This window comes from Lepisosteus platostomus, chromosome 3 (genome assembly GCF_059453375.1).
Source record: "Lepisosteus platostomus isolate fLepPlt1 chromosome 3, fLepPlt1.hap1, whole genome shotgun sequence".
In the NCBI taxonomy this organism is placed as follows: domain Eukaryota; kingdom Metazoa; phylum Chordata; class Actinopteri; order Semionotiformes; family Lepisosteidae; genus Lepisosteus; species Lepisosteus platostomus.
In genome coordinates, this window is record NC_142613.1 from 33,766,294 (window position 1) to 33,785,994 (window position 19,701).

The 19,701-nt window shown below is 40.5% G+C and overlaps 1 protein-coding gene across 17 annotated transcripts in view; it reads left to right on the forward strand.

Moving 5' to 3' along the window:
• The window catches only part of LOC148674773 (nesprin-1-like), a 229,771-nt gene that overhangs the window by 119,353 nt on the left and 90,717 nt on the right, over positions 1 to 19,701 (forward strand). For all 17 annotated transcript variants that reach the window (XM_088625363.1, XM_088625374.1, XM_088625361.1 and 14 more), the window contains 17 exons: positions 1,574 to 1,900; positions 2,432 to 2,584; positions 4,018 to 4,185; positions 5,025 to 5,201; positions 5,332 to 5,478; positions 6,161 to 6,286; positions 6,397 to 6,573; positions 8,086 to 8,351; positions 8,566 to 10,726; positions 11,362 to 11,699; positions 12,400 to 12,544; positions 14,144 to 14,362; positions 15,637 to 15,899; positions 16,359 to 16,524; positions 17,005 to 17,160; positions 17,766 to 17,918; positions 18,906 to 19,088. In XM_088625363.1, the coding sequence (XP_088481489.1) occupies positions 1,574 to 1,900; positions 2,432 to 2,584; positions 4,018 to 4,185; positions 5,025 to 5,201; positions 5,332 to 5,478; positions 6,161 to 6,286; positions 6,397 to 6,573; positions 8,086 to 8,351; positions 8,566 to 10,726; positions 11,362 to 11,699; positions 12,400 to 12,544; positions 14,144 to 14,362; positions 15,637 to 15,899; positions 16,359 to 16,524; positions 17,005 to 17,160; positions 17,766 to 17,918; positions 18,906 to 19,088 (5,325 nt within the window). The remainder of the gene's footprint in view (positions 1 to 1,573; positions 1,901 to 2,431; positions 2,585 to 4,017; positions 4,186 to 5,024; positions 5,202 to 5,331; positions 5,479 to 6,160; positions 6,287 to 6,396; positions 6,574 to 8,085; positions 8,352 to 8,565; positions 10,727 to 11,361; positions 11,700 to 12,399; positions 12,545 to 14,143; positions 14,363 to 15,636; positions 15,900 to 16,358; positions 16,525 to 17,004; positions 17,161 to 17,765; positions 17,919 to 18,905; positions 19,089 to 19,701) is intronic.

Sequence of the window (19,701 nt, forward strand, 5' to 3'; positions counted from 1 at the left end):
AAGGTGGTTGAAATTGTACAAAACCCCCAGCAAGGAGGGGGTGGCAGTTTCCATGGAAACTCCTTACCAGACTCATTTTAGAATTTCTTAATTGGCCTCTCCTTCCTTTCAGACACAATAGAACCTCAGAACCAAACAGTGCAGTGTCGATACCCTGACAGATTTCAAAAACAAGTACCTAAGAGCTAGTCTTTAATCTTATTGCTTTACCTTCATGAGCACCATTCAATGACTTTGTAATAATGGCCTATGTAATAAACCACAGAGTGAACACAGGGGCGTATGTTGTTTAAGGATGCAGCAATACAGAATGAAAAAGAATGGGGTTATATGAAATAATCAAATTCAATGACAGTTCCCATACACTTAAATTTGCAAGTGTCTCAGACTGCCTCAAACTTCAAAAACGTTGCACTGATCTCTGGAAATACCTTTATTAATTTGTGTAACAGATACTTTTTATACAGATTTCCAGCTCACACTCTGACATGTCCACATCTTGATTCATGATCAAATAATTTCTGGAACAGGCAGCAGGGTGTTAGCATTGCTGCTTCGCTGCTGCCCAGGGCTCACATCTTTGGGTGCTGTCTATGTGGAGTTTGCATGTTCTCCCGGGGATTGCACAGGTTTCAGCCAGGTGCTCCAGCTTCCTTCCACGAGCTTAGCTTCTTCATCCGATTCTCGAAACTAAACTGAGAGAGACTCTCAAGCATTGGCACAGGAGTTCTCTATTGAAATCTGACTACAATACTGCATACAACCAAATCTTCCACTGGTAACCTTTCCACAAAAAGGCCAAGCAGCTGGAAATGAATGGTTTATAATGGTAGTCTGGTGTGAAGCTCTAATTCACATCACGTCTCCTTACTAGTGCTTCTAACAAGGCATCAGTTTCATAGTTGTATTTAAACAGTGTTCTATAACTGGTAAAATCCATGAAAAATGACTAAACTGAGCAAAGTTTTCCACAAAGTTGCATTCCTTTGATCTGCGAGCTTTATAGTTTTGGGGATTCATTTCTTACCACTAGTTATCCAATGTCCATGCATCCTTTGGAACCGATTCTCGAAAACAGATCTGTGTAGGTTAAGAATACATTCCAATAAACTTTCATGGAGTGGCGCAGTGGTTAGCATTACTGCCTTACAGTGCTGGGGCTCCGGGTTCACTTCCAGGCTGCTAACTGCATGGAGTTTGTATGTTCTACCTATGTTTGCTTGGGTTTCCTCCTGGAATACCGGTTTCCTACAGTCCAAAGACATACTGTACTGGTAGGTTAATTGGCTCCTGAGAAATAATTTACCCTGGTGTGACTGTGTGCTCGCCTGCCTCTGTGTGTGCCATGCTTTGAACTGGTGTTCTGCCTTTGTGGCCATTGTGTGCTAGGACAGGCTTCAAATCTTCCGCCATCCTGTATTGGTTAACATGGTTCAAAAATGGATGGATGGATTTATGGGAATTTAAAGAACTTTGGGTATTTTCAGGAAAAGGTTGAAAATAAATAATTTATTTGAAGAATATTGAAATGTGATTGGAGACTGTGGATAAACTGTGTGCTGTTTTGGGACAGTCTCTCCAGAGTGACATGGAGCTGGGACATAGCTTCCTGAAGGCCACGCGGGAGAAGACGGAGAAAGCTGTGGCCTTCCTGGAGGAGTCGGAGGCTGGGCACCTGAGGGGGGAGGTAGACGCCCAGCTGTCACGTTTGGAGGGGCTTGTGGGAGCCCTGCGTGCAGAATACAGTACCCTAGAGAAGTGCATGCTCCTATCTAAGGAGTTCCTGGACAAGTACAAGGCCCAAGCGCAGTGGGTGATGGAGACCCGATCTCTGCTGCATTCGTCTGTTGAGCCCAAAGCCGAGCTCTACGAGAAGAAGGCCCAGTTAGCAAAGTATAAGGTAAAGGTGAAATTTAATTAACAGAAAAGTGGTCTAATTAACAGAAAGTGTTAGTCAGTTCTCCTGCTAAAGTAGCAGCTGGTTTGTGTTCCGTGTTTTGTTACTCCTGCTCCCATAGCAAAGTCTGGATCACTTTAGCTTATCTAGCTGAAATCTATTTGGTATTCATGCTATCATTCTTTTTAGTTGGTTATTTTTTTAATTTTCTTATGTGGACGACTATTAGGCAATACAAATAAAATAGTACACTGCACAGAATCTGACTTCTTTAATCAGCTTCTGAAAAAATTGATGAATTTTTTAGAACCAATCAAGACTGATTACGTCACTTCATGAATGAGGCGAGTTGAACAACAGCAGAATGAAAGAAGTAATTTAGATATTTTTAACTAGTTGGCATTTACTCAGGTCCCATGTGTGTGTTCTGAAGTAGGAAGGGGCACATGACAATCTGAGCGTTTTTATAAGGCTGGTACCCAAAAAACAGGGTAGAAATGACTAATAACTAAAACCCCCTTCATTTTCCACCAGACTATCCTACAGACGGTCCTGTCCCACGAGTCCTCGGTGAGATCTGTGATTGAGAAAGGAGAAGCTCTTCTCGAAACTGTTCCCAATCCTTCTATCAGAGACAACATGGTGCGACTAAATGAGGATTTCCAGCAGCTGTGTACCGCAGCCAGGGTGAGCGTATGAGTGGTGTTCAGTTTACTGTACCTGAATGTTTATTTTTATTTATGACTAAAACGGCTATTGAAAGAACTTCAAGTTCTAGGGTGATTTAATTCCTGTTACATATTATAAAGTATATAAATAGTATCTGCCATGATAGTATTAGTGATAGACACCACAGAAGTACAATTAAAAAATTAAGTGACATAACCTAAATAGTAATTCTAGAGTGATAGATCTGACATCTAACAATCTAAGGTTATGGAAAAGATACAGCAGCTATAACGTAAACTAGAAGATCATACTGTATGTATGTTACTGTAATAGGATTCTTGGAGATACAGTAGCAAAGATTTAAAAACAGTAGATTTTTTGAAAAACCTGTTAAAGAGTTTATAAAAAGCAATAGAGGACCAGATAATTCTATATAGACCATAAAAGTCTAATTGGATGTTTAGACTTTCAGAAGGCTCTTACTCATAACAGACTAAATCTCAAATTGAAGATGATATGCATTTAAGAAAATACAAGTATTTACAGTAAATCAAGAACAGGGTAATGAATAGGGAATACATTTACCTGGTGAATACTTCAACTGGAGTGATTTAGTAGAGCACTGCAGGGATCCATTGTAGGGGTACTGCTCTATTATTATTATTATTATTATTATTATTATTATTATTATTATTATTATTAAATAATATTAATAATACTAAAGTGTTACTTTTGACACAAACCCCACTCAGTCACTCAGTCCACACCATCCCTAATGTTGAGTATAGTATTGACAGTATTATGCTTCTATAATTATTTGGTAGAATGTTATTACAGGGGCTGGGTAGTTTGTTTAGATTGATGCTAATATAGATGGAGCAAAATCCTAGTAAAGCTTAAAGGAAAACCCACTTCAGCCAAAATCTACACTCGACTCAGAATAAGAAGATGAATGTCCTTGAGTGGCCAGTCAAATTCCTGGCTTGAATCCTACTGAGAATCCCACTGCTGTCCATAAGTGATTCCCAACAAATTTGAGAGCACTTTAGAAAATCTGACAAGACGATTTGCACCGTTCTGGTTTGCAAAGTTGGTAGAGATTTACTCAAAAAGACTTGTAGCTTTAATTGTTGCATGAGGTGCAGTCAATATTACTCCAGTGAAAGGGTGTAAATATGATGATGATGATGATGATGATATTCTTGGCTCCTTGTGTGATCTCTGTTTATTTAAAAAATCAATAAATAGACATTTGAACAAAAATCTTGCTTTATTTCTTAAACATATTTTTAAATGTTTCACACGTTGAAGTGGTAAATCTTTTTATTTCTTCAGGAGGGGAATTGTGCTATTGTTTTTAAAAGGTGCATTGCTGATAAATTAGGCATAGATCATTTAGCAGACGGTAGCCTGGTTTTCAGTGTGGCTGTGTTTTTGTGGCTGTGCTGCAGACACACGTGCAGACTCTGGCTGGGCGAGTGAAGGAGCATGAAGCCTACAACACCGAGCTGCAGGAGGTGGAGAAATGGCTGCTGCAAATGTCCAGCAGGCTGGTGGCCTCAGATACCACGCAGAGCAGAAACCTGGAGATGGCAACCCAACAGCTGGCTAGACACAAGGTGAACACTACAGGCGCTGCCGATCAAATGGTCTCTAATGGGTTTTTTCTTCCAATCTGAAACATTAACACTACACTCACTCTCACCATTTACTTCTGTCATGCTGAAACATGACAGGAGCAAATGCGGCTTAAAATGGGGCTTTATTTGCGCTTGATTCATTTACTGCTGCTAAGGTTAATCACATAGACTACAAGGCCTCTCCAGATGTTATCATCCTATGCAAGAATTCTGTTCTTTTTATTTCACACTGTTACTGTACCAATGTGACGTATAAATAAATGTATGTTGAATTGCATTGTCTTCACAGTGATGTAGGTGTGACACTTCTGTGTGAATATGACTGTGTGTTAAAAATCAATTGATGCTATAGTTTAAAAAAAACACACTAATGTATCTGAAAATACATCGCAATCAGCATTGGCAGATTTTACTTAAGTTTACCATAGCTATGATTGTCGTCCGATTGTCCGATGTGAGCAAATAATAAAAAAAGACTTTCTTGAAATCTAAGGTTCTTGTTCATTTTTGAAGCATAACCTTAGAAAATACAGGCCAAAGTGGATTATTAACAAATGAATCCAACACTTATTGGTAATTATTTTAGAACATAACAAAAGAAACCAAAGATGTAAAGAAATATTTCACATTAAAAAGGTGCACATTTTTTTTTTTTACCAGGAGATTAATCTCTGAAAACAAGCCTTGCTGCTTACCTATGATTATATTACTGTAAGATTGTGGTGTTTTACAACATTATCAAGTACTGTAATACTTCAAAGATCCATGATGGAAAGTTTCCTTCAAAGTAGTGATTTCCTACGCGTGTGTCTTTTCAGGCAATAATGGAGGAGATTGCTGGTTTTGAGGAATGTTTAACAAGTCTGAAGGAGAAGGGAGATAACCTTGTTGCCAGCTGCACGGAGCATCTTCAAGGAAAGATCAAACAGCCGATTCAAGCCCAGCAGCAGGGGACGAGAGACAGCTACTCTGCCATCTGCAGCACGGCCCAGCGTGTGAGTCCAGCTCTGCCAGCATGCCGCCCCAGGGAGCAGCTCCTTGTCAAGAATGATTGGCAGTCTGTCGCTGGGGTTTGAATCACGGAGCAGAAAGGCCAGAGGTGATGCTCTCTCGCTTTGTTTGCAGGTGTACCAGAGCCTTGACCGAGAGCTTCAGAAGCACGTCAGTCACCAGGACACGCTGCAGCAGGTCGAGATGTGGCTGTCCACTGTCCATGAAGAGCTACGGCTGCACTCCCAGCCCCCTTTCAGTCTGCAGGAATCGCTGAAACAGGTACTCTGTTCAATACACAGCACGAAAGAACGAGATACTATGTTTAAACTCTACATTCCTCTCTTTCTTGACCTCCTGCTTTAAATATTTTATAGTGCACTTATGTTCATACATACATGTGCACTTTCATACATTGCTGACAGCTTGCGAAACAGCAGTAGGGCATGTTTTGAAGTGTGGTGATTGTAATCACTCACTAATGAGTAAGATGCTTAACTGGGATAGACCAGCTGCACTGTTTGCTCACTTATGGGATTACACACATTGTAAATGGAGGATAAGAACTGTTTAAAGAAACCCAATTGGAGTTCTTACATGGTAGCTGAAAACAGTGTCTAAGTAATACCTAGAAAGAAAGAAAAACTGATTAGTGCTTACTGTATAATGATTGTTATCTACAGTGTTTATTCTGACCTATGTTTAAGAGAGCTTAGTAAACATCATAGCTAGAATCTGGGATTCTAACAACGTATGCATGAAGAGTAGTTAAACCGGTAAAAATTTTGTGTTTCAGTGTTTTCAGTTCGAAAGTATCCAATAAACAGTTTAATGCATCTATGGAAAAAAATAAGATTAATTTTAAATCTTCACCCACTGCAGTCCTTTTGATCAGAATACAGAAGCTATATGAGCTGGAAGGTGTTCGATAATTCATCATGGTTTTGTATTTCTGCCTGTACAGATGAAACACTACAGAGCACTACAGGAACAGGCCAGCACTTATCTGGACCTTGTCTGCTCAGTGTGTGACCTGTCAGACGAAGCCGTGCAAAATGCTGCAAGAGAAATTCAAACCATAAAACAAATGGTAAGGAGGGACATTCAAGAAATGGGATACAGTTTTTTTCAAGAGCACAATATTAGCATAAAGTGGATTGTTTTGTGTACCCTGTTTACTGTACATTGTTGTTGTTTCAGATAGAGGAAAGGATGTTGAAAACTCAAGAATTGGCCCAAAGCTGGGAGGAAATCAAGCAGCAGAAGTCAGAGCTCATGAGCCATTTCCAAGATCTAGAGCAGCAGCTCCAGACCCTCAGCAGGAGACCCGCAGAACTTGAGATAAAGATTGCCCAGAACATGCTGGTTCAAGTGCAGGTAGGAAACTGTGGGATGGTTTCACAGAATTTCTTCCTTCTAGATATCATGAAAAACTCCTGACTTTTGAAAAGCTATACAGTATATACCAACTAGAAAGATGTACTGTAACTCCCTTTTCTAAACATACAGTACGCTTATGTTTTTGAGCTACAGTATTTGGAACTAAAAAAGTGCAGTAAGATAGGGGGTGTGAATAATTAACTATAAAGTAGAATATAAAAATGATCACAAGAAAATGAGCTTGTCTTGAAAGGAAATTAGAAAAAAATATTTATTGCACTCCTTCTTACTGTCATGGATTGCAGATTGGTAATGTTTGGCACATGTGTTTTTTTGTTCACTGGCACAATGAAGTAATAACATAATAGATAAGTTGCAAAGAAAAATATATACACAAAGAAGAATCTACACAAAAACACAACATCTACAATTTTTAAGTAAAAATATTGAAAGGAACCTCTTTTCCTATAAAATAGAAGATCCTACTCAGTGTCCTAATTAATATGAGCCCTTTTCTATATTCCAATCAACACATCGCTAAACAAGATAGAGATTTACTAAATCAGATGGATACAACACATAGGAAATATTTCCATGACCTAGAAACTTAGAGTTGTTCTCATAAATGCTTAAATTACCTGGACATGTTCTGCTCTCTGGTCTGTCAAAAGAGGAGCCCTCCCATAGCTGTTTCTTCTAATGCGTTGCTCTTGCTTTTCTGTATGTATTCCCATGATCTTTTATGCTGTCATGGGTCCTAATGATCATAAGGCATACTATAGATAAAGTTTGCTTGTGAACTACAGGACACAAATGGCCATTATGTGCAAGTTCATTTAAAACAAAGGACTGTATACATTTTGTTACCCAAAGGGTTGTGGAAGTAAAGAACAAGCTACCCAGTCAAATTGTTGAAACCTTGGCTTCTTTTGGGAGAAGGCTGAATGAGATCCTTGGATCCATTAATATCCATGGAATATTGAATAGGCTAAATGGCTTAAGAACAGGCTAGATGAATTGAACGGTTTATCTCCTTTGTAACAGTTCTTATGTCCTACATTTCCTATGGCACACTACACTTAATGATTTATGAGCAATTGGCTAAGTCCTAGTTAAAAATGAATAAATACAGTTGCCTGGCCATCTGATTAGAATCCTTAGGGATAAGGTACAGAATAACAAATGTGGTGAAGAAGGTGATGTTGTTGGGCAGAAATACAACATTTTGATGATCTGATGATATAGTTTTAACAATAGAAAAAAGGACAAAATCTAGTAGAAAATCTAAACTGTTACACACTGCAGATCCACTCAAATTGATAATGAGATGCTAACTATCTGTAAGTTCAGACAATCATTTTGATGAAGTGTATTGAATGTCTATAAGCCTAAAGCATCTGGTTAAAGGGCAGACTGTACAAAATTATGCCTCTGTTTCTCACAGAAAGATGTTTTTAGCTCCATTTTTAAACTGCTGCTTGTATTAAGGACTGTTTATTGCCTAAATAGGAATTCAGCCAACATCTGCAGTCCAAGCAAGGGATCCTCACCAGAATGACAGAGAGTGTGAACAGGCTTACAGAGGGCCAGGAGTCACCAGAGCATACAGAGATTGGTCACCTGAGCAGCAACTGGCTGGAACTCTGTCATCAAGTGAACAAGCTACTCCATCAGCGACAGGAGGATCTACAGAAGACCAGGGACTACCATGACCAGATCAGTGCTGTTGAGGTGATCTTTGACATGGTGTCCAGAGAGTGGGACAACCTGGCCAGGTAACATTGAACATGTATACTTCTGATCCCTTTGCTGAACCATGGCACAATTAATTGTCCAGAAAATGGCACCACTGGTGCTATTTTCTCTAATGTTACCATTAGAAAGTTTTGAATTCCTTTTATCTTTTCAAGACTTTGAAGTAATTAATGTTTTAACAATGTTAGCTACTTAATTGTTTCTATTATGCTCATATTTTTGCTTACTTCTCAGGACTGATGCTGAAAGCACAGCTGAACACTTAGAAGCACTGAAGAAACTTGCAGCTGTCCTTGAAAAGCAGAGGGGCACCCTTGATGACTTGAAAGAGCACAGGCAAAAAGTGATTCACCGCCTGAACTTAGATGATAAGGAGCTGGTAAAGGAGCAGATAGGACACTTTGAGCACCGCTGGGCTCAGCTGGAGAGTCTGATTGAGAAGAAGATCCAAGATTCAGTGGTCACTTTGGAGGACATGAGCCAGGTGGAGTCTAGGCTGAAAGAGGCTCGGGAGTGGGCTGAGGAGCAACAGCCAGCCTTATCTGAAGCCATGAAAATGAGCCCCCCTCCAGACCTGGCTCAGAGCTTTCTGTTTGACCATCTCAGTATCTGCAGTGAGCTGGAATCCAAGCAGCTTCTCCTTGGTCAGGCCATGACAGATGCAGACAGAGTAATGACTCACCTTGGACTGAATGAACGCCAGAGGCTTCAGCAACTGATCTCAGAAACCCAAACTGAGGTGGAGTCCCTGAGTGCAAAGGTTATCCAGCGGCGAAAGTACCTGAGCAAAGCTTTCACTGAAAGGACACAGTTCCTCCTGGCTGTAAACCAAGCCATCAGCTGGATTCAACAAAATGAGAAGAAGGCTGTAGCAGAAGAGCACATAGCTCTCTTGCCTGATGACCTGAGCAAGCAAGTAAGGACTTGCAGGAATGTTCAGAGAAGCTTAAAAGCCTACCAGAGTGAGCTTACATCCTTATGGTCTCAGGGAAGGGATCTAATGAAAGATGCCACTGAGGATGAAAAGGCTGAAATACTAACTAAGCTGCAGGAGTTGCAGAACATTTTTGAGACTGCTCTTCAGAAGTGTACTCAAAGGCTGCAGGAGCTGGAGAAAGTGCTGGTGTCCAGAAAATACTTCAGAGTGGATCTGGATAAAACTTGCCAGTGGTTGAAACAGGCCGACATTGTAACATTTCCTGAGATTAACCTCATGAATGAAGACACAGAACTGTATGTGCAACTCGACAAATACCAGAAAATATTAGAGCAGGCTACTGAATATGAAAATCTCCTTTTGATTGTTCAGAGGACAGGTCAGGAAATACTACCCACTCTTAATGAAGTGGACCACTGTTACTTAGATGAAAAGCTCAATGCTCTCCCACAGCAATACAACAGCATTTTAGCTTTGGCTAAAGAAAAGAGAGAGAAAATTCAACAGGCCATTCTGGGGCGCAAGGAATATGCATCGTTTATCGAAGTCACAAGTAGGGCATTGAAAGAACTGGAGGAGCAATTTTATAATATAGGAAAACATCCCATTAGCCTTCAGCCTGGAGATATTGTGAATTTGCAGGATGAGTATAAAGCTCTCCTCAATGATCTGATGACCTTGGGCTCGGCTGTGAGTGAATTGAATCAGAAGAAAGAAGGCTTCCGCAGTACTGGTCAACCCTGGCTGCCCGAAGAAATGTCTCGGCTTGTGAGCATGTACACTGGACTCAAAAGGCGGACTGAGCAGAAAGTGAGTTCTTTAGATGAAACCTTGGAAGCCTTCAAAGAACACGAAGCTATGGCCGTGCAACTGGACACACAGCTGAAGGCCATCAAAGAGGAGCTGGTCAAGGTTAATGGAGAGACTCATTTGGCTGAGGAAAAACTAAAAAACTATCACACCTTGGCCTTCAGTCTTCAAGACGCTAGTTCCCTCCTGAAGAGAATGGTAGAACAGCTGGAGAGCCTGTGTCCACAACTTGACCAAGCTGCCTATCACTCCTCCAGTCAGCAGGCCAATGCCTGGCGAGAGGAGCTGCAGTCCTTGCAGTCTGCCATCGGGGAGATGACAGGAGAGTGTGAGAGCAGGTTTGTGCAAAGCAAAGACTTCCAGACTGAGGTCAGACGAACAATGGACTGGCTCCATCAAGTCAGGGAGGAGATGGATGTTCCGGTCAGTCTGGTTGTAAAGGTGGAGAAGATCCAAGAGGAGATCCGAAAGCAGCAGATTGTCCAGGAGGAGGTCCAGTCCAGGCTCCGGATTATGGCTGCCTTAAGCAGCAAAGAAAAGCAGAAATACAATAGTGCCAATGAGCTTGTCCCAGCTGATGTGGATGCCAGTCTGGAGGAGCTGGCAAAGCTACAGACTGATGTTCAGCAAACCCTGGCCACCAAGCAGGCAAGACTAGATTTCTCTTACATTTTTTATAAATACAGTAATGTAATTTAACTCAAATAAGAAGAAATATACTTTTGAGAATTGTTAGATGGTAACAGTAATATTAGTAATAGTTGTTATTATCTACTGTTTTTATAGAGTATTCCTCCATATTTATAGAATAGTAGCACAGAATAAAAATTCTACATCTTGTAAATCCAAAATAGGAGAAAATTATAATTTCATTATATATAAGTAACTGTATATACTAAGTCACAATATGTTCCTTAATAATATATTTTTCTTGTTTATTAAAAGTTTTTTACTTGTTTGTTTTGTTTTTAAGAACTAATTTTTTTTTGTTACAGTAAATCCAGCAGGCAGTATAGTAAAGATCTGTTCAGTCTTTTTTGTCAAATTCCATAAAGTCCATAAGGTTTTGAAACTTACCTCTGGTCTATTTTGAACTAATGTGTTGCCCTATTACCATAAAAGGTGTACCTAGACAGTTAACTAACCTTTTCCAGAATTATTAGCCTTAAAGATAAGATTCAGAACTTGTTTGACTTGCTAATCTTCTTGACCCTTTTTTGTGGGTTAAAAGTACTTTCCCCTCCTTTGTTTCTTCGTTCTTTTCTATTTGTCCTGCTCCTCAGGGGTCCCTCGAGAAGGCCCTTGCCTGTTGTCAGAGCTGCAACTCCTCAGTGCAGTTTGTTAGTGACTGGCTGGAGGATGCCAGTGTTCTTCTACAGGAAGTCAGCTCTGGGCTCGATGTAGAGAACAATGAGGACTCCATCAAGCAGCACAGTGAGTTCCTGGCCACAGAAAAGGACCTTCTTGGCCACCTCCAGGAGTTGGAGGCCTTACTGCCTCAGCTGGAAGGTTTTATTACTGCTGCAGCTAATGAACAGCTGAGGCAGAGTGTGGCATCCTTACAGCAGAGAGGCGAGGAGGTCAGAAAACAACTGCACTGTCACCAGGATCTATTGCACAGGTACTGCCTGCCTCTTCTTAGCTTGTTTATCAGTTGTATTTTGGGCACGTGAAATAAGTTGCCTTTTAAATAGCTACAACTTAAAAAAGCAAAACAATTCTTGTACTTAAATGAGTTGTATCCTACTGTAAAATGTTGCTTGCTTCGTATTCATTGCCTTAATTAAATGTAATATTTTGGAGGGTGCTGGTTTGAGGAAATATTTATATTTCACCTACTGTATAGATTGCAAATATTTTTGTTTTTTGTTTTTATGTTTGGAAAGTTCAAGTTTTCGGTGTAAAGCTTGGAGTACTTGAGTTTCCCCAGTCTTATGCTATGAATTATCTGGCGCCACTGTGTTGCCAGATGCATGCCTATATTTCTCATTCCCAGTACATCATTTCTGTGTGTGGTGTATTCAGTGCTTTCCTGTGTAGTTCAAAAGGGTCTTTTAGTCTTTTCTGCATTTTAATTGTGGGTCCATAAATCTTCAGGAAAGATTTATTTGAGTGCAAACTCCAGCCAAAGAGGTTTTTTTATACAATATGGAAGACTATCTTAGTGTTTTGTGAAAATATACTTGGGTTGGCTTGGGTGAGATTATAAACAAAATGTTGGCATGTAGAATGCAGTGAAAGTTGTACAGCATAGTATGGGAAACTGCTTCACTGGTACAGGTTTTGATAAAACATTTCTCTAACACCTCCTCTCTCTTTAGCTCTGCATCCCAGTGGCAAGCCTACCACACCGCAAGACAGACTGTCATTGAATTATTGAATGAGGCTGAGAAGAAACTTACTGAATTTTCTACAGCCAAGGCAGCCACAAGTGAAGAGGCTGAAGAAAAGCTCAAAAGTCACAAAGTAGGAGATCTAGCTTTCAGAATAACTTCTAGTCTTTTTATTCCACAATGCAAAACCAGTGACCAAGATAACTGTGGCATTCATTATCCGTTTGAGAGACTTTACAGAAACATTTACTCTAAAGTCAACTTAAATTACTTTAAATATTCTCTGAATAAGATCAGATCGCTTTATTGGCCATATACAATTTCTTGTACTAGGGATTTGTCTTTTCACATACCCCAACTTGCTTTCCATGAGACGGAGACAGGGATAGAGGCTTGGGGTCAGAGTGCAGGTTCAGCCATTTGTATAGCATCCCTGGAGCAGTTGGGGTTAAGGGCCTTGCTCAGGGGCTCAACGAAGTAGGATTCCTCTGCCAGCCATGGGATACGAACCGGCAACCTTCCAGCCACAGGCGCAGATCCTTAGCCACAGGGCCATCGCACTGCCCCCAGTACAGTGACCATTACATTAACAAATTCCATACTTATGCAATTAAGAATATTCTGTTTTTAAAAATCTAATTCTTATACATACTGCTGGCATTTTAAGCTTTATTAAGATTCTAAAACTGTACAAGGGTGGTGAATGTGTATACAAGGCAACATACAGGTCTTAAGCATGAATTGCTTTATATTTTGGCAAGTCTGCTTACATTGTGTCTTAAAAAAATGGTAATTATGTTTTATGTTAGTCATTAACTACTAAATCTTCTACACGAAAATAAATTCTGTCCTTTTCCTAAATTTGACCATAACCTGCAACATGTATTGTTACAAATATAGAAGTTAAGAACATATAATGCTGGATAATCAATATTTAAAATATCTACATGTATAACCCCAATGCCATGAATATCACTGAGTAGTTAGTTTGTTTAATAAGGGTATACATGATAGTTGTAGAAGCACCAGAGTTCTTTGTTCTCTGGCACAGTTCTGGTGAAAGAATAAGAAATCTGAGGATAAACAAATGTTTACGGTATTAATTATGACTATAACTCAAACCAAACAACAGACAATATCACATACTATACAACATACAAATTACCCTATTTAGGAAAAGGTGTCTCAGAGGTGCCAACATTCTGACCAACCTGAAAAACCCATATAAGCCCATTTAATATCTTCCAGTTCAGTAAATGCATCCACTAACCAGAACATTTTGATTCCTTATAATGGGAATTATTCTGGGGATTCCTTATAAAGAAAATCAAGTTTCCCTAAAATAACAGAGGGCAAGCTCTCTTAAAGAAGTTTCAAACACTTAGCTAGAATCCGGTCTTTAAGTTTCATTTGACCAAGGTCCTCTTGCCTGGCACACTCCTCCTCTTTCCATCTGTTCCCTCCTCTTTTTTTCTTCTCGTTTTGTATCTGTGTGTGTGTCCCATGCTTCTGCCTACCTGTCTTTTATCCTGGGTCTCTGACTGATGGGGACTCTTAATGATTCATCAAGGAGTTGAGTAGGGTAAAGAACATTTATTGTCTCTCAAACCACTTACACTGTTTCTAGATCCCCAAGATCAAATGTAAAAATACATTTTGAAAGGTAACATTTCCATTTGGCGAGCCAAAGGTCATGGTTTTTAGAGCGGGTTCGGCATTTTGTCTTCCCAAGTCCCTGGTCGCCATGGTGAGCGGGTTCCATGAGAAGATCACGGGCCTGGAGGAGCAGGCCTCCCGGCTGGAGCAGGTGGGCAATGACGCCAGCAAGGCTGCCATCAGCCGCTCCATGACCACGGTGTGGCAGCGCTGGACCCGGCTCCGCAGCGTGGCACGAGGCCAGGAGAGGGTCCTGGAGGACAGCGCTCAGGAATGGAGGAGCTTCCGGGATAAGGTTTTTATCACAGCCAACATGAGTTTCCTTTTCTTCAAGTGATATTTCTCAGCATGTCTGTCTACTTTAAATTGATACACCAACATTTGTCAGTACAGGACTGTACTATTACTGTTTTTTTTTTATTTTAAACTTTTTTAATTGCTCCATGTACAGTACTGGTGTAAGAAATCAACTCACTGGTGACAACAGATCAATTACACAGGAATACGTTTCCTCTGAAAAAAACACAACCAGCAAATGTGGCTTGAAATAACTCATACTCTGATGCAATCAAAGGCTGCCTGCCAAACGCATTAGCTTGTTTTCCAGTTTTGTCAAGGCTCCCACACGTCTCATTGTTTTTCAGGATATAAGATCAGGAAGCAGGAACTGTTAGTGATCATTTGACAGTGAACGATATGAACATGATGCAATCCAAAGGCAAATAATGAAATCTTAGTCTTTTAAAAGGCTTTAACATTTAACATTGAGTCAAAAGGTGAACAATATGAAAAGATCGTTCAATGTTGTTAATGTGCCAAATTATCTTACCTTAAATAGAAGCCAGATTAATACATACTACAGCTATTCCCTTTTTTGTTCTCTGTTGCTTTCATTTTCCTTTACCTCCCATGAGATCTTTTACTGCGATTACAAGTCAGAGCACTAGTGGATCCTTCTCTTTCAACCTCCTGGATAAATGGAAACCTCCGAACCCTGAAGGACTTTTTAGACATGACTAGCAGATGTTTTCGTTTTCCTGCATTTCCAGAAAAGCTATTTAGATCAAGACTGAATTTTATGGTGGCACAGTTTTGCGGTGGTTGCCATTGCTGCCTCATGGCGCTGGGACCGAGCCTGGATTCAGTTCTTGTGGTGCTGTCTTCATGGAGTTTGTACTGTATGTTCTCCCTGTGCTCACATGGGTTTTCACCAGGCGCTCCAGTTTCCTCCTGCATTCGAAATACATAGTGGGAGGTTAACTGGCTTCGGTAAAAGAAAACTGGCCCTGGTGTGTGCGTCTGTGCACCTAAAAAGGATAGATAGGGTGAATTTTAGACTTGGAGAAAAATCCTTTCAGAATAGACTGTGCCCTGTAAGATGAACTCATCTTTTATGTAACAAAAATGTAACACAGCTGCAGTGTCCGCTGCTTTTCACAAATATTCCTCAGGCTGAATCCGTTTGAATGGCCTGAGGAAAGAGAGCTGACTGCCCATTCTTCACTGGGGTTGCTTTCTCCCCCAGGGAAGCTCACAGGAAGTGTGTGTGTTTGTGTGGTCATGTCGCAGATGGAGAAGGCGACCAGCATTGCGGAAGAGCTGCAGGCTCGTGTGCCGGACAGCTCTGTGGAGAAAGCCTCCAAAGCTGCCCTGCAGGGCCTCCTGGAGTACCACGACTCCTTCAGCCAGGAGGCAGAGCGTGAGCACTCGGCCCTCGCCCTGCTGCGCCAGTACGCCCTCAGCTTCCTTCGAGACGTGGCCGTCCCCGCGGCCTCGCAGGAAGAGCTGCCCAGCCTGCTGGAAATTAAAGCCATGCAGGACGGCTATGAAAGGTACGGCGGATACCATCCCTAGACATGAATAGATAGTAGACAGTACCACCTTGCAGCCACTTTCATCTAAAGCCACAATCCAAGCCCTCAGGCCCAGAAGAAACTGGTGGACTGTGCAAATTGATTAAAATCAATTTTAATAGATGGATATAAAGACGGATGCTATAGACTAATAGTTTTCCTCACTTTTGTAACTCAGCAAGGTGAAACCAATTAAACATTTGCCGAGTTATGCCTTTAAAAGAGATGCATTGTGTCAAAATGCAAAATTACCAGGTTTTTAAACGGAAACCTTTTGCTCTTCAGAAACTAAGCAAATAAGAAATTTTGAAGAGCTCTACGTCCCCTGACAGAACTGCAGGGTCAGCTAGTTAATTCCCAGCATCTCCAGGACAGCAATTTAAATGCGAAGCCGTTGCACATCTCCAGCACTGACGGCTGTGTCTGTGGCGTTTGCAGCCTGCTGCAGCAGGTGAGGAAGAGCAGGAAGGTTGTGCTGCAGGAGCTGAAGGAACGGGAGGAGGTGGAGAAGGAGCTGAACCTGGTGAAGACCTGGATGCAGGACGCGCGAGAGCTCCTGCTCAGCCCCTCGGGCGACGTGGATGCCCTCCTCCAGGAGCTGGAGGTGCTGTGAAGTTTGCTTTTTCTACTGCCGGTCAAAGAAATCAGACAGTTCACTCCAGTTAACTACAGTGTGTATATATATAATTCCAGACTTGTTCAAATGTCTTTGTAATGATTTTTAGACCAGATGCAGTCTGTATCAATGAACACCTCAGAACTGTCAGCAGTTACTCAACAAGCTAAATCACCTACAGTATTGAATAGTGTAAATTCTTTAAATACAATTCAGTTTATTCAATACTACTAAAAGAAGTGCCAAACTAAATTTACTAACTTTACTCCTTGCCCTAATGCTGACAGTAGCTCATACTCTGTTGAAACCTATCTACAACCCTAGTCCTACCTCCAGCTGTTATCCTAACTCCCATCCTAACCAACAGCCAGTAAAGTTCTGCTTTCGTTGCAGTGTTCTAGAAAAGTGAAATTGCGAGGTGCCCATAGCGAGGTTCCTTCTGTTCATGTGATGTAATTCTTTGCGTAGGTCCTGCATGGAGATGTGATTGCCCACCGTCAGAATGTGGAGAAGATAGCCGAGCAGCAGCAGACGAAGTATCTAGATCTGTACACCATCCTCCCGTCGGAGATCTCCGTGCAGCTGGCTGAAGTCACGTTGGCCTTGGGAGCCACTGAGGATCAGGTAACTCTGCCCTCTATGCTTTGTTCCATCAGGGGCTAACGAGCCCCTGAACAGACACCTTGTACGTTTAAATGCAATCATTGCCCAAAGCTTTTACAAACTGTTAGCTTTGCAGCCTTTACAGCATTTGAAAATACTTTTCAAAACGCAGAATAGTTGAAGTTTATTTACAATATACAAAGTGCTTGCTTGTGTTAAGTTTGTGATTTCTTTATCAAATTAGGTCTTTCCCTTCAAAAGTTAATATGGAGTAGCAGATCACTGATTTACAGTTTAATTTTCTTACTGCTGACAGTGTTGACTTACTGTAAGTGTAACTATGCTGTCTTCCCTTAGAAGAAAAAACTGCTGACTTTTCTACTTCAAAGTCCTTCATCACCAAAACTATCAAAAGATGCATGTCTTTTGACTTTACATGAGGGTGTTTTTATTTTGCTTCACATGAAGTGCCAAATTCCTTTTGTTTGTCCTGTAGAGGGCACTCCAATATTAAAGTTCAATTTAATAGCAAAAGACGACATTCAGTGTTTCCAACTGTTGATGCAAGTCAATGAGGATGAAATCGATTAAACTAAATGGAATTCTGTATTGTCTCAATGTTCAAGGTACAAGCCAAAGAGAGAGAAATACAGCAGACACGAGATATAAAGGAGGACTTCAGCTCAAGAATTCATGAGGTTTCAGAGAAGATGAAGACCATTTCTGTGAAACTTAAAGAAAAAGCAACAGATCTTGCTCAAGCTAAAGAGGAAACAAAGGTAAAGTAGCAATTGATCTGATGTGTGCATGAATTTGTGGGAAGCTGTGGACATTTAATTATTTTAAAACCCAACACGTTTGTCCTAAGTAAAATCCTCTTGAAATCTCGGTGTTGCATTGCAATATATTCTTAAAAAGAAAGAAAATGTCAAAATCACGAGCAGATCATGAGAAGCTTCACAAAATGTGAAATATGATACAATTTTTTGTCAATTTTAATTGCACTTACAGTATACTGTATGCAGATTGTTTTTACAAAACACTGTCTTTGATTTTTTTATATTAACTACTGTAGACACATCTAAGTAATATAGCAAACTCTATAAATGTTGTATTAGTTAATGTTAATGAATTGATTGAGGAAGTGGAGTAAGTGAGGTTTGAATCAGTATGTGTAGCAGCCATTTATACACCATAAGTAGTCTATAGCGTTCACCTGGAAGGGGAGTGGGTGAGATTTAGGACCCTTGAGGGGATCTACAGTAACTACTAGTTAATGCATTCTAGTGGCACAATATAGGGGCACTAGTGGCTATGCCAACGTGAAGACAAAGAGCAGACTGGCTAGGCACTTGTGGTGCCAGCAGTTGTTATAACTGTTTGGTTTGTGTGAGATGCTGCCTGGCAAAACACAAAGTGAGCCAGTACCTGCTACAATATTAGTTTTACATCAAGTTGGGTGCTCTGAGACATCATTCCACCATATACAGTATATACATATACACAGGAGTCAGGTGCTTCAAGTTGGTGAAAAAGCAAGGAGCTGATGGAGGCTCCAAAATTGTAGCAGAGTCGGTTGTGTGACTCAGTGTGTGAGGGGCCTGTTTGTGCCTTGATTCCACGAGTAAAGGGTCTGGGGGTGTTACCAATGTCAAGCCATACTGTAGTTAGCGAGAGGTAGGAACTGGTGTATCACTCAGTCTGGGATACCACAATCAAAGAGCTCAGTGATTAATTAAGTGTATTAAAAATATTTTTTGTTTCAGTGCCTTTGTGATGAGTTGGAGAGTTGTGGAATTAAACTCCTTGAGTTGGATGCGTCAGTGCAGGAGTTTGGGGAGCAAAATCCCCTTTTGGGAAAACAACTGAATGATGCCATAGGAAAACTCACTGAGATTCATCATCACACTCAAAGACTGGCAGATTACAAGACTGCTAAACTGAAGAAGGTAAGTTGAGCACTTTCCATATACTGTACCAGCAGGGGTCAGCTACATGATAACTTCAGAGAAAAATATTAATGTTAATACATTTTCCACATCAGGTTTGTGTAATGCAAAATGCATTACAAATGTCTAATTTGATTGACCTGTTCCATTGTAATTTCTGTTTTATTATTATTAGTAGTAGTATTTCTATTATTATTAGTGGTGATGTTAATAATAGGTTAGGGTGTAAATCGACCACATTTTTACTAAATGGCCAGCAATCAGCACGAACGAGACCAAACTCATGAACCTTATTCTTTAAAAAAAATTGTTACATTCTAACAAAAAAATGCTTGCACTGTGGTGAACTGCGAAACGCAAACCATTATACTTAAAAACTAAATGTGTTGTACATGGATACTTTGTTTCATTCTTGAAGTGCAACATATTTTGCCGAGCCAGCCAGGAGAAGTACGTCATACAGAAAAGACTCCTACTTTTTTGAAGACCTCCTGCCTTTCATTGGAGAAATAAGGCAAAGTGCCTCCATTTTGAAATGATCTCAAGATGAGCTAACATCTATGAATGATCTTATAGAGAAATAGCTCCAGTTGCAGCCCTAAGTGATAAAAAG